A 14,478-nucleotide genomic window follows, 5' to 3' on the forward strand; every position below is an offset into this window, starting at 1 on the left:
ACCCCTTGCTTAAATTTCTTTCAAGTTTCAAAGTCATCCCAGCCGTTTATCCCTCTGCAATACACATATTCCTACAACATCATGAGCGCCACCCAACTCCCTACATATGTGAAATTATCATCACTAGCCGCATCTTGTCCTCGGCTTGTTCGATTCAACTTAAGTGGCCTTCATCCACACATTCAATTAAAACCCCGCATGTTACTTTGGAGTCCACCACTTCCACTTTCCACACCGACCTCCATTGTTATCGATCCCTTATAATCCCAAGTTTCGGTCTGCACTTCTTTTCCACCCACTTGTCGCATTAAAACAGTTTGTACTGTTGCGCACTTCCCTCGCACACTTCCCTCGCACTTCCCTGCTTTCTAGATTGTCTACCGCGTTATTCTGTGCGTCAACCCATAGCTGCTGCCAACTCTAACTCATCGGTTTATACTGTTGTGGTAGTAGTTTGGTTGTAGTTTTGATCAACCGTATCGTTCTACGAGTCAACCCAACCCTTCCGACCCTTCCATGACTGCCGCCCTCAAAGTCTTTGTGCGTGATGCGAAGGTCTTCACTTCTCTCACTGCGCACTTCCTGCCCAAAGTCATTCCCTATCAACCTATCTGGGACCCCCGTGACAATCACGATTATTCTCCTGATGACAGTGAAAGGCCACTCAGTCCTTGCTGGGCGTATGCATCGCGTCCATGGTTTCCTGTCGTGCCTTTGAACCCGAGCTTTGATGGGCCCATCTTCGAATGCCTGAACCACACCAGGTTTTCTCTCCGCACAGAGGTCGATGCACAGGGCAAGCACATACTTCATCGCGACATCAGAGAAAGATGGTACGAGCTAGAGAAGAAATTGATCTGGTGCCAGGAGCGTTTGGGTGCCGGGATGTTCGTTCCGTGGGGGACTACACTTCCACCCCCTCCACATACATTTGGGTATCTTCGTTCACACGAGAATGCCAAACTCGCTGTAAAGGTCGCGCAACGCATTTTTATGTACGTCGATTCCTATCCTCATTGCACTGCGACTGATATTTTTCTAGTAACTGCCGCTGCCTGCACATGGCACATTATGAGTCGCCGATATCGAGGTTCCAATCGCCCCTGGATGTCTGTCTTGACCGATGACCGCGAGTGCCCCATACCGGCTGAATGGGTTCTCGAGTTATCGTGTTCGTTTGTGGGAGATCTGTCGGCCAATGTTCAACGCACCGGAGTGTTCATCTCCTCCATCCACTGCCCTTGGGAAGGGCAACTGCCCATGTTCGAACATTTCTCGATCCCAATATGGGTCCTCTGCACCGAGGGCGTGTCTGTCGTTGACCCTATGTTGCGTAGCTATATTCCCTTCCGGGAGGCTGTCACCTCTGCGACCGAGGCCCTACAATGGGGCCAAACACCAGCTGGCGGAGAAATGCAACCGGAGCCTGTCTTCGCATGGGGCGATGTAGATTCCTCATGGGGTCACGCTGACAATGGGTGTCAGAGCGGCGGAGAAAATCAACTCATCTCACTTGATTCCCAAGAAGAGGTGTCTCCCGTCCTTCTGTTTCCGGAGCCCGAACGCAACAGTGGACAGTTGCGAGGAGAAGATTGGCAGGTGTTCTTAGCGCGGCGCCGCGAGGGAAATATGAAAAGAGAGGAGAAAGAGACTCCAGCCCAATGGCAGTCATGTCTGAGCCACGCGACATCGGCGGGTAACCAGGATTACCCTGCCAAGAAGACCACGGTGTTCGAATGGCAGCCCCAAGAGGAGTATGATGGCTTTCATCTATGCATCCGCATCACAAAGAACGATATTCCCTCGGTGTGGAGGGAATACAGTGCAACTACAAGGACATATGACTCGTTTCATAACGAGTGGGACTTGTGTGATGAGTTGGATCCCACCAGTGTTCCTGATGGCGACTGGGAAGATGAAATTTTCGCTCCTCCTGCTCCTCCCACTCTACCTCCGGCACCGCCTCAACCTCCATCACGGACCAGTTTCTTGCAGGACATCAATCGATACTTCGGTCATCATGAGGTTGCATCCTCATTGAAGCTCAATCATGGCATTGAGCATTTTGTTTCAACATTACATTTCCGTCTCGGATTCCAACTCGCAGCATCGACCTCTACACCCCGAGGTAGATCGGCCATGTTTGAATCTTGGATCTGCAAGACGGAGTGGCTTCACCTATGCAGACTCGTCGGCGATGTAGGCATGGATGTCGCAACCATTCCGGACGCACAGAAGGAGATCATCACTTGTTTCATAGGTTACCTGGTCACGTTACCGGCATCTGGGTTATCTGAAATGCCAGCTGATCTCTGGGACTTAGGACCCGATCCTTCCCTAGCAGTCTCGAATGCGCACATTCGAGTTTCAAACGTGCAACTTCCCAAGCAACTGCTCTATGTAATAGAGCCAAGTCTATCAGCAAGTCTGGTCGTCTGGAAACTCGTCGTCACCGACGCTGCCACTGCTGTGATGTGCCTCCGGCGTGACTGGGGGTCTGACATCACGAAGATCGCGCTCAATCTCCTCCAAAAAGGAATCACTTTCAAGACATTGCAAGCCATGGCAGTCGCGCCTGACGCACGTCGCCCACTTACAGAACTTCGTTTATACTCGCCGACCTACACGCGCCCCCCTTGCAAGGCTGTTTACGCGGATTACGTCGTATATGAACAACATCACCACGAATTCATGAATCAGCCTCGTGCAAGAGCCGCACTTCTTCATGGCGGGCTCGTATGGAGGCTGGCTCTGCATAGCTTTGGTTTTGATAATCTCCCCTCCGTTCTCGAAGGAATTTCATGGGAAGCTGTACCATTCGGTCTCATGTTGCTCATCAATGACCAGACTTACTTCGACAATGAGTTGTCAGAGGAGGAGGTGGATTTTATGTGCGGCACATATTATTCACACAACGGCAAGTTTTTCTTTCTTACCGACAACAACACAAACACTTACATTTCGATAAATAGACGATGGCACTATGGACAAGGTCTCTTGGTGGCCTAGACCCCAGGCCTGGGCTGCCTCAGGGTTGAACGTGGGGTTCTGGTCCACACGATGCGAAGAGTGGTTCCAGAAACGCCTCGGCAACATTCGAGAGGGTGTCTCCAGAATCCGCAATACATGTGTCAACGACGATAACGGTCCAATGACCGCCACGCAGTGGAAACGTTCGCTCAAGTTTAATCCGGGCACCAACAAAATGATGAAGAACGTTGACGTGGCGTGTTCTCAATTCCTTGCCGACAATGCAACTGGTGAGAATGATTTTGTTGTTGTTACTTGTGCGTCTCTGAATAAACTTCTGCTTAGTTTTTGCAGAGTTTTAATATTATATTGTTGTATTCATGATTGCTATGTACGTCTGGGAATAACTGTAGTTGTACGAATGATGATTGTATAAATTGTGACCCATGGCCTCATACCGTGCGCCTCATACCGTGCAGCATACCAATCAAACGGTCAAGAGGGGTTGGTTGTCGTCGGCGCCAAGCTCAGCGGCAGAACCTCCTACATTCGCTGATGAAGAACCAGCCTTCAACGAATAACTCACCTCCTGAATGACAACAGTACACACCGCCATGCCATGCCAGGTAACGAGTTCGGGCCGTGAGCGGGCTACGATTGAATGATGGGCAGGCGATTGGCGGGCGATGATCGGGCGATTTATTTTATCTGCAGACAAAACTTCAAGTTTTGTCATGACATTCTGTCGCTGGCGTATACTTCAAATTTTCAGGGGCGTCTAATTGTTGGACAAATCTTGATACATAAGCAAGCATGTGATCATCTGCAAAACTTCAAGTTTCGTCTGAAATTTTACATGAAAATTAAACTTTAAATTGAAGCAGACGTAGAAAATCTGATTATATTTCTTATATTTGTTGACATATTGTCCGTGGGAATATGGTTGCGGGTGCTTGATATTTTGGATTACACATAAAACTTCGCCAAATTTTGAAGTTGTGCACCGATCTTTATGTTAGTTTAAATTTCAAATATTTTTTTCTCATTGTGTACAACATATAAACCTGTCCTAAATATCGATAACCCCGATGTGGTGCACGAATACAAACACTTGACGGTATTATTCATTCATTGTGAGCCTTGATTCATCGCCGTGCTTTGCTGTTGCCACAGGTAAGTATATCATAGATTCATGTATCCAACACTCGATACCACTGATCTGCGCCAACGCAGGTTGAACCCACACTGGAATTCCTGAGTCAAGACAGCGACTGCAACAGTTGAGCTTCTCGAACGACAGAATATCAACATCAAAACACATGGGAAGCATCTGTGCATTTGAAACACTCGCTCGGAGAACCACAAAAAGGGAGGATATACGGTGCAGCAACATTTTTATGGCAAGTCTTCTCGGTTATGGTGATTGCATCATCCAGGCTGAGGTTTTCCATGGGAAGATGGATAATGGAATGGTTACCGTGCGCTTCATCGCGTGAACATGCGATCATATCTGTATGTTGCGACATGCGACTACCTAGGATTTGTATTGTTGGCACCTCGTGAAGGTGGAACAAGGATTCTGAAGCAACAGTGTATTTTTACGATGGCTATGCATGTGTAAGCATCCGACTACGACGCGACTTTCGTAGCCTGCCCATGAATTTGTTGAGCATGATGAAGGTCCGACAATGGCGTTCTTTGCTCATCTGATGGACCACGCTTCTAGCTCGCAACCTTGACCGGCTCCTGCTCAAGTCGGTACTGCAAAACATCGCCGAAATACAATGGCCACTGACCGATGCTGTACAATCAGAAATCGGGCTTTTAGTATTGAGCTGGCCAGCGAGAACGAGAGCACACATGTTTGTTGCGATCCCATCATGCTCAAACCTGTATTAGATTGGTGGTTACCTGGTTTCATACGGAACACATCAACAATGGCGTTAGAAATAAGTTGCCAATATCACCAACGAGTGGAACTTTCCTGGTATCCGAGCAATGTCCGTGGTTCACAAATCAAATTCTATTTTGGGTATCGAGATTCGAGGAGCTTCCTCTTTTATTTGATTTTGCACCGCAATACTCACTTCGCCTTCTAGATCTTGTCTCCCATGTGCAACTTCCTCTTCGACCTTGGGATGTGGTATTTAACGAATATCAATCATGAATCAGGCCTCAGGATATCATCTGCCTGTGCAACACATCACCATCACATAAGTGCACAATGTATTGAATATGGTGCGCTTCGTATTGGATTCATTCTATGCTTACCTTCTCTTTGTTCATCGTTTTTGATATAATCATACTAGTAATAGCCCGATGATCCAAGTGTACGAGGTGCTGTGCCGCAGAATGGCCCTTGTTCCATAAGAGTACTTAATCGGAGGGCTGCTGTGCCTCAGGCTTGGCCAGTGAAGCCAAAGGGAGTGTTCGTACTTGTTTCGATCACATCATGCTTTGACCTGTGTTAGATCGCTGACTACATGATTCATAAGGAACTCCTTCATTTGTTCAGGCTTGCAGCAAAAACACCTCAAAAATCACATGGGAAATAAGTCATCTTCATCACCGATGACTGGAACTTTCCTGATGAAGTTCAAGTAGTCAACCGTAACGTGCGTAACACTGGTTCGGAAATCCACATTTATTTTGATTCGATCAAGAGATTCCACGTGCTTTTTGCTTCATTTGAGACTCAGGCTGTTCCACCCAATCAAGGGTCTTGAGGCGCGATCAAATATCCGTCACCATCATGCTGATTTTGGTGATACAAGGGCTGAACGTATATCTAGCACGAACGCTATCGTCATACACCACTGACATTCCCCACTCGTTCGGCTATCCCTCGAACATGACCTTCGTCTCAAATGGTCTCACTTACTGGCCGACAATCAATTTCATTATTTTTGTCAGCTATTGGGCAGGTTTGTCGCATCGAGATGTCTAGATCTAACGTTGACTTGCGGTTTTGCAGTTGCCGCGGGCGTTGTTGTGGTATACGATTGGGGTGAGAAGGACAGTGTTCGAGAATCGCTGATATTCTCATGTTGTTTCCAGTCTTAACGCTCGGACAAGAGGTACGTCGATGTTATCGCCGGAGGAGTTAACTCACTAAGAATCGTGTCATAGATTGAACTCATCTGGGTGAGTCACAAGAGTCCCGTATCAGAGGAAAACAAGAGCATGAAATGATTTCGCGACAGAGACAACGATGGTCTCTCATGACTGTGCTGTATTTGATTGTTCGTACCTCATGTTTTGCTTTAGCATGGTGGACAACTTGTGCTGACTCCAAAATGTTCTAGATACGCTATATTGGAATACCGTATTCTGTGTATGTGTCGAGATCAACAACTTTGCACTGTGCTAATAGCTCATATCTGACAATTAGTGTCAATGTTCTGCGTATGTCTCATATGCGCTGTGTTCCATTTTTTTGATCGGCGGCACACAGAAAATATGCCATCGGTATCGCTGACAGACGCAGTAAGTATTCCGCGGCCATCTCATTCCCATACAATCAATACGCTCATATGTAGGGGTGAGTGAGATTCCAACCATCGAACTTGGCTCGACATAATGACTCGATAGTTGTAAGTCGGAGTCTTTGATACTAGTGCGAGGGTGTTCACTAATTGAGAGTTTTAGGCACATACACGTACTACGCAATAAATGGGACAAATGTGGCCTTGGCTGCCATGTTGGGCGGTGAGTTGCTCAGGTGCAATACCTCTGTGATATTGATCTGACTGACACACGATGCAAGTGATCATGATTGCTCGGTTGCATGCCATGTATCAGGGATCTAGAACGATGCTTATCTTCCTTGTTATTGTCTTTCTGGCTATAGGCATCACCTGCGGAGTAATCGGGGCAATAGCACTCAACGAGACTGTGGCAGGTAAGGTTTACTTGTTGACCTGAAGAACACAGCTCATTGGACAAACACCAGAGGAGTTCATACTCTCTGGCACATATATGTGCAGTTATGTATTTGGAGGGGATGACCGGCTTCTTGTTTCGATGACTTGGATACTCAACACTGTTTGGGAGGTCCTCGCATTGTGTCTTTCAGTCTGGATTGCTGTGAAACACTTCTATGAGCTGCGACGACTCGGCCCATCGACAGGATCGACCATCGGGGACTATTTCAGAGTGCTGATACAATCTCACGTTCTTTATTTTGCAAGATGAGCTTGTAATGTGAACGCGCTTATATTTTTCTGCTCAAGTTCCGCGCATGTTAGCTTTGTTGGCGTCTCTTGTCTCCAGCTTGCTGCTTCCTCTCCAGAAATCTTGGTGCGCTGACCTGTTGCTGATATCTGCATGCAACCACTGCTCATCAGTTCTATAGATTTCGAATTCTATTGGAGCTCAGATACTCGATGGTGCTCTTGCAATTTTCTCGGTCGTGCAGATGTTTGTGCTGGGACCACGCCTCATCCTGAGCGTTCGAGAATACCACGCCAAACTCGTGGCATACTCCGACGCAGAAACTAGCATGAATTCGATTGTTTTTCAGGAGCATGTACATGTATCAACTAGCAGTACTGTGTAGGGAAATGGTTGTCGAGTGGTCTGCAGGGATGAGAAATTTGGTGGAGGATCCGTCGCGGTATTTATTTAACATATGGTGTTTCGAAGTATGTTTGAAAAGGTGTAGGCAAAGCTATTTCTTGTTATATCACTACTGGAACGAAGTACCCGTCCTCGAACCAAGCGGTAGGGGGAAAACGACTAGCAACCAAACTGGCCCTTGATGACCGATGTTGAAATATAACGAGAATCAGTAAAAGTGTCTTGACAGCTGATTCTGTGAGTTGGTGTTCCACTGTCTGGACATATAGACTGCGAATCGTGAAGCTAGGTGGCTGATAACTCATTAGTGCTCAGATGCGATTTCCTCCATCCGACGGGCAAAGGAGAATGAAAGGAATGAATTGCATAAACTCGTGGTTTTATTGTACCTCTTTCTTGCGAATGAATACGACAAGGATATGGGGTCCGCAGAGTGGAAAGTGGAATACCAGAAAATATCAAAATGCCTCAAGCGTACCTATCAAACTACTGATGAGGCCAGGGATCGACCACGATATTCTGTCAACAACCAATAGAGAAAGGAACTTGTGGGTGCCGGTGACCAGTTATATATCTATATATCGCATGCAGGCTGAGTTCCGGAGAGGGGTTATTCCAGCTGGTAGGTCCCGAGCCTAGCATCGATGACGAGATTGGGATATGTGTTCGATTATGAGTAACCCGCGTGATCGATACTATCGATAAAGCCCCGCAATGAATAGAAGCACAGTGGTTGAAAGAAGGATGGCCTAGAATTTGCCTAGAATGGTCAACGACATGAACGACAGCGAAAGTATGTGATCGGGAATTAGATCGCCGATTTTATCAGGATTCCAAATCGCAGGAATTAGACTCTCACATGTCTGGTTCGAGGCGTACCTGGGAAGCCCTAGAGTTTGCCTAGAGTAGCCAATACTCACTGCGGAAACGAGAAAATGCCCAGACTCTATCTGGATGTGGATGAGTCTTGTATCCAGACCCAAACTGCGCCTTGTAATGTATCTGTACGCAAACCAGACTTGAGTAATTTGGAGGTCGCAGCTTTTTGACTTTGGATAAAAACGGACCCACGGTTAGAGGTGACACGGTGTAAACACACCCAAACCAGACCACAGACATACGTTCTTACCACCAAACCATACACGTCCGAGTAGCGTTCTAAACCAGACACTAACCAGGCTACAGGTATCCTCAAAAGATGTATCCGGACGTTGGGATAGCCCAAAGGGTCAAGTCACCACAAAAAATCGCCAAGTCCTTTTCTTTCGCATCCAAATCATGCCGCTCATGTTCGAAGACAACACCATACGCCTTGAACTACCTCTCAAGTACCCTGAAACGATACGTGTCACGTTTATTCCAGACGTACCTGGGCCCCTCGTATGTTGTTTTTTTATTATTGTCGAAAATTAGCGTCTCATGTTGCTAGACAATCGAAATCGTACCGTCCACTTGCACCATCACGAGGTCTCCCGAGACACCCAAGGAAAAAGGTATGTGCACATATTTTTTTGCGTCAGATGTTGCTGAGATGTTTCTAGCACTTCCCCAACACCAGCGCACATTTATTGGGCCAGGAACTGACAACTCTCCTACAAAACTACCCGTCCCCACGACACCCATCGGTAACGTTGTTTTCCATCCTCCGACAACTCCCATCGCTGATATTCCTGCCCCAGATGATAGTGTTACGGAGCCTGAGTCTGAAGTAGAGCCAGGAACTCCTGGTGTGGCCGCAGACAAGGTTTGTTATTTTATATCTTACTACTTTCTGCCTGTTCATTTTTTTTCAGACTGTCGTAAACACGAGCGCCGGTATCAAACGTCCAGGCAGTCCCCTTGTTTCACACAAATTCCGTACTACTAAATACTGAATATTTGTTCTGTATACATGCGAATGATTATATACTAGCTTGAGCACATGAAGATCATGTGATTTGTGACGCGTCGAAAATCATGCGCGGCTTCACCAGCCTCACCTTGCCTTAGCTTTATACATTCATCTGTAAACACCTTTGCCCTCGACACGGCTCGTCAGCAAGATATTCTCCCAACAAATGCGACAGAAAAGGTGTCACTGCCAGGCTTTCAAGTGCAAAGGAGCCCTCATAGAAGAGCACACAGCGCGTGCTCACGCACGGCGTGATCTGCGAGAAAAAACGGTCGCATCACAGGCTGAATTCAGGCGGGTTGGAGAACGGTTTGTGCCAAGTGCTGCACAGGACACTAGGCCAGTTCTTCGTGGGTATTCAGTTCCTTTGCACGAGCCACAGCCCCTCTTGTCTCCCAATGCTCAATTTCAGGACCCACGTTGTATTTCGGAATCCCCTGTTGAACAGGAAATGCTAGACTATGGTCTTCTCACTGGAGAAGACTTGGACCTCATGACTCATGGAATCGCTCTGCCAAATCTCGGACCGAATTTCCATAGTCCTGAAGCATTACTCGACGCTGTTGACCATTTCGGCGCATATAATGCCGCTACCAGTTCGGGCTCACGTCCACTCACCTCATATGAAGCCCATCACCTCCCACCTGACCCAGAACAGCACGCATTAAATCGGCAAATCGAAGATGCTTTTGAGGCGGTCCAAAATGAGGGTGGTAATGAGCATGGTTTTGATGATTTAGACATTGATGTTGATGGAACATTCGATGATCAAAATGAGGACGACGACAACCTCGTAATAACACCCATGAATCCAGACGAGGATGACCCCGATCCATTTATGCCGGAGGACGGTTTCAACATGACCAATCCAGTTTGGGTGCCAGGTCTTCAACGTTTGGTCATCTTCCCCAGTCTCGTAAGCTTCACCACTTTCTAATGGCTTCACACGTGTTAATGCGTCTGCTCGTTTGTTCCTCCCTAAGGATGACTCAATGCCACAAAGATCAGCGAACATTGGCTGTATCAAACGCTTCATGACAGGTGAGTTTCTTTTATGTGTGGTTGTCTTCAAACACTTACTTTTAATGCAGGGTGTTCATTTGAAACATGCTTACTGGCTGCCTTCTTCTCTGCCGGCTTCTCAGTTAGGCTCTTGAGGGCGATATCATGTTCGTCAACATGCAAGGTGAGAGCTTCGTGCATAGCTGTCAGCCGCTCATGAGCAACTGACATCTGTGCATTATCGAGGCAGATTCGTTGACTCGTGTTTGACAAGCGTTCATTTGACTCTGTCAATCTTGCGACTTCAGAGACGAGGCGTGCAACAGTTGCATTGAGGTCCTGAACTTGATCCTCAAGTGTATTGGGAACGTGCTGGTAAGGATCCATTCGCAGTGGTGCTACTTGTTGAGGCTGACGAAATGAGTAGATATGCTGGTACCCCCCATCATGAGAACCATTCGGGGCCTGTGATTGTGACCGCGATGATGGCTCACTGCCTGTGAACGGGGTGAGTGAGTTATGGCCATGGTATGGTGTTTCATGCTGAGGGCCTCTCATCAGCGGTGCTGGCGTTTGTTGGCCTGAATCCTGCTGTAGCCCGCCTGAAAAAAATTTGTCTACCTGTGGCAGCATGTGGTTTCCAGGGAATAGCGGCGACGGGCGAGGTGCTGGTCTCCGGTAAGCTTCTGTGATTTGTTGTTGACCACTATCCTGATCATAGCCGCCAGTATTTTCACCCGGAATTGGGATAGCACCACTGGGGCGACGCTGAGTGTTATTGGTATACATCGGGTGCTAGAATGAGGGGAAGGAGGGAAGGGAATTGTTACCTAGGATGACCTGCGATAGGGAGCGCGGATCCCTAACCATAAAAGGCGCGATTGTAATCCTACTTTAATCAGACTTCTATCTGCCTGATAATCAGAAGCAAAGCAGCCATGCGTCCCCCTGATAACCAGATGCAAAGCAGACCACAGACCTGAAATTCAGATGTAATTTGTATACCGGGTTAGATGTAAGAGCGGCTATCCAACACGAGCCCACATTATCTAACCCACCTCGGGATTTGATCTCAAACGGTCACCATTCTCCACCTTAACCGGTGAGGATTCACACAATTGCCATTCTCTGGATATAGTATAGTTATTGTTACTACTTCTACGTCAACCCTATCGGGTTATTTTGTCGTTTCCGCAGTGACTGTAGTACTTTTCCTCTCTGACGGCACTTCTCCATAATACTCACGGCTTGGCTTCCTCATACCTTGCAACAATCCATTCAAGTTTTCCGTTCACCAGTGGCGTGGCTTTTTAGCGCATCATGGGTATTGCAATACACTTCATGTGCACCAATGGTGGTGTGCCGCTTCAGAATGGAGTGAATTGCATCATGTATGAAAATAATTTAAAATGTGAGAGATCTTGAGCCACCGCTAGAGTGACTACGACAATTTTGAAGATACACACATTGATCACAGTCACTCTGTGAGGAGCACCAAGTGTCCCACTCCTCCAGACAGCACACTGCCCAAACCGTGCATCGAAGGATCCTTGCGATCTGCCGAGTCCAGATAGGTGATATAAGGAAGTCCACAAATTCTTCTCCATTCATCTGTTTGAGTACAAAGCATGCAATATCTAGATGAGTGGTCGTACGGATGTTACAACTATCGGGTCGTTGAGATAAAGCAACGGTGCTGTGTCATGCAAAGTTCAACGATATCAAATGTAATCAGTTTTAAGAAAGAAACCAATGGCTCGAGTATGTCACGAATGTGTATGCCAAGAACACCATAGGTGGCGAGTGGTGAGTAGAGAACAAATTCGGGGCTTCAAGTCAGAAGGCACAAAGCGCACCTGCAAAAGTATCAGTGAGACGCCGATCATCAAATTTTAGGACTCTGGCATACATACTTTGATCAGAGTAACGTTGCAATCATGTGTCAGATGTGCATTAGGGCTCTTGGAACGATCTGTTTCAATCCCGCCAAATAGCACGACTGTGAGTAACGCACCGTGCGAGGTGCATACATACAATACACCCGCTGATAGTAATCAGAGTTGCTCTAGTACGAAGAGATAACCATTAGAAAGTATTCAATCTTCAACAGGTCATTATCTTCTCACCGAGGTAGTACATGAACGGCGTGTCTGGATCTGAGCACGACAGCCGATAGACCACATTCCACACTTGCGAAAATTATCGTCTGTCAGCTATTTGAACACAAAGTCTGGTAGCAGAAGGTGTGCGCACGATCTATGGAAGCTCAAATAGCTTGCGACGCAATGGCTCTGTTGCATCTACTGTGTCATCATCCGTCTGAGCCATTCGGTTAAGGCGCGATGCGAGCATTCCACAGACCAAGGAAAGTAGAAGGAGCGTGTCCGAGCTCAGATGGCTGATAATATTCCTTGAATTTGACACATTCATGAATGCCCTGGATTATCATATACCTGAGTACGAAACAAGAAGCAAAAAAAAAGCACCAAGAACTGACAGAGATTGCGGAATCGTGCGTTGGGCATATACGGCCTGTCGAAGTTTTACTAGTAGTATGTCCGTCAGTGTGGATTGTCGAACGAAATTATGATATACGTACATCAATGCAATTCGGAGTGTCTTGGAGTAGCGTGTCAAAGCCCAGGCGGTCGATGAAGAAGATACCTTAAGAGTGAACGAAAGCAACTTATCATCTGTCTGAGAAAAAAATAATGGTCATGATTAATAAAAGCCAAATGGCCGATGACACCATGATATTGAAGAGGTTATCACAGCATGGCCTTATCGGTCACCTGGACGAACCAACAGAGAGTGAAGGGCTAGAAAAGGAAAAGTAGCGTGTCTGTGATAAGGTAGTTGATAGAAGAGAAAAAAAACTCACTATGATGTGTCCGAGCTCAAAAAAGGGTGGCCTCCAGAGCGGTAGCAGAATGTTCCTGAGCGTGAGGAAGAACTTGAATGTGTTTGGAGGATCTGTCACAGGAGCAACCGTGCTTTAGTCTCGTGTATATCTTTAAGTACTATGTAGGCAGACCAAATACGATAGTCGTTCATTCTAGCTTCAATGGCATAGTGCCTGTCCGTGGAGCTTCACGCACAGGTCGATTCTCGTCTTCCATGACCGATGCAAGTGAGGCAACAGGAAAGCGTGCGAGTTCCTGAACGGCATTGCTTGCAGAATACAGCATTTGGCTTGGTTCATTTTTTGACTCCGCAAATTAAACGCCGAAGGTACGCCGCGGACTTTGATTAAAATTTAGACAAGCTTCAACGTTTCAAATTTCAACGCTGGCCGCGAACACATGCAAAACACATGGAAACCCCGTCTCTTGTGTAATGATGCATTATGTTTGGTGCGTGAATGCAAACACTTCGACAGTATTATTCATTAATTGTGAGCCTTGATTCATCGCCATACTTTGGTGTTGCCACAGGTAAGTATATCATAGATTCATGTATTCAACACTTGACGGACCTACACTGGAATTCCGAGACAGCCACTGTAACAGTCGAGCTTCTCGAACGACAGAATATAAACATCAAACCCTATTGGAAACACCTAACAATATCTGTGCATTTCAAACGCTCGGAGAACCACAAAAAGGGCGGATATACGGTGCAGCAACATTTTTATGGTAAGTTTTCTAGGTTATGGCGATTGTATCATCCAGGCTGAGTATTTCCATGCGAAGATGGAGAATGGAATGGTTACTCTGCGATCCATCGCGTGAAGATGCGATCCTGTCTGTATGTTACGACATCTGACTACTTCGGATTTGTATTGTTGGCACCTCGTGAAGGTGGAATAAGGATTCTGACGCAACGATGTATCTGTACAATGGATATGCATGTGCAAGCATCCGACTACCATGCGACTTCCATAGCCTGCCCATGAAATTGCTGAGCATGATGAAGGTCTGACAATGGCGCGTCTGATGGTCCTCGCTTCTAGCTCGCAACCTTTACCGGACCCTGCTCAAGTCGGCACTGCAAAACATCCCTGAAATACAATGGCCACTAACCGAGGCTGTACAATC

The 14,478-nt window shown here is 46.9% G+C and overlaps 4 protein-coding genes across 4 annotated transcripts; 3 read left to right on the top strand and 1 right to left on the bottom strand.

The window, feature by feature from the left end:
• Window positions 1-516: 516 nt before the first annotated feature.
• F5147DRAFT_654609 (uncharacterized protein) lies at window positions 517-3,332 on the top strand (the record flags this gene model as incomplete). Its single annotated transcript, XM_041433879.1, has 3 exons — window positions 517-2,880; window positions 2,993-3,287; window positions 3,316-3,332. 3 exons carry the CDS (start codon window positions 517-519, stop codon window positions 3,330-3,332), a joined length of 2,676 nt encoding a protein of 891 aa, XP_041290588.1.
• A 5,273-nt stretch (window positions 3,333-8,605) lies between these two features.
• Window positions 8,606-9,472, top strand: F5147DRAFT_274406 (uncharacterized protein). The gene is made up of 5 exons (XM_041428977.1): window positions 8,606-8,928; window positions 8,978-9,041; window positions 9,090-9,173; window positions 9,228-9,292; window positions 9,342-9,472. Exons 1-5 carry the CDS (start codon window positions 8,827-8,829, stop codon window positions 9,420-9,422), a joined length of 396 nt encoding a protein of 131 aa, XP_041290589.1. The 5' UTR covers window positions 8,606-8,826; the 3' UTR covers window positions 9,423-9,472.
• A 64-nt stretch (window positions 9,473-9,536) lies between these two features.
• Window positions 9,537-10,752, top strand: F5147DRAFT_274411 (uncharacterized protein). The gene is made up of 4 exons (XM_041428978.1): window positions 9,537-10,355; window positions 10,423-10,480; window positions 10,531-10,625; window positions 10,688-10,752. The coding sequence occupies exons 1-4, from the start codon at window positions 9,606-9,608 to the stop codon at window positions 10,709-10,711; spliced, it is 927 nt and encodes a 308-aa protein (XP_041290590.1). The 5' UTR covers window positions 9,537-9,605; the 3' UTR covers window positions 10,712-10,752.
• A 761-nt stretch (window positions 10,753-11,513) lies between these two features.
• On the bottom strand, window positions 11,514-13,643 carry F5147DRAFT_654611 (uncharacterized protein; the record flags this gene model as incomplete). Its single annotated transcript, XM_041433880.1, has 10 exons — window positions 11,514-11,569; window positions 11,687-11,704; window positions 11,908-12,052; window positions 12,355-12,440; window positions 12,568-12,630; window positions 12,803-12,894; window positions 13,041-13,134; window positions 13,244-13,283; window positions 13,323-13,434; window positions 13,540-13,643. 10 exons carry the CDS (start codon window positions 13,641-13,643, stop codon window positions 11,514-11,516), a joined length of 810 nt encoding a protein of 269 aa, XP_041290591.1.
• Window positions 13,644-14,478: the final 835 nt, after the last annotated feature.

This window comes from Suillus discolor (genome assembly GCF_016758755.1).
Source record: "Suillus discolor strain FC423 chromosome Unknown F5147scaffold_43, whole genome shotgun sequence".
Lineage (NCBI taxonomy): Eukaryota > Fungi > Basidiomycota > Agaricomycetes > Boletales > Suillaceae > Suillus > Suillus discolor.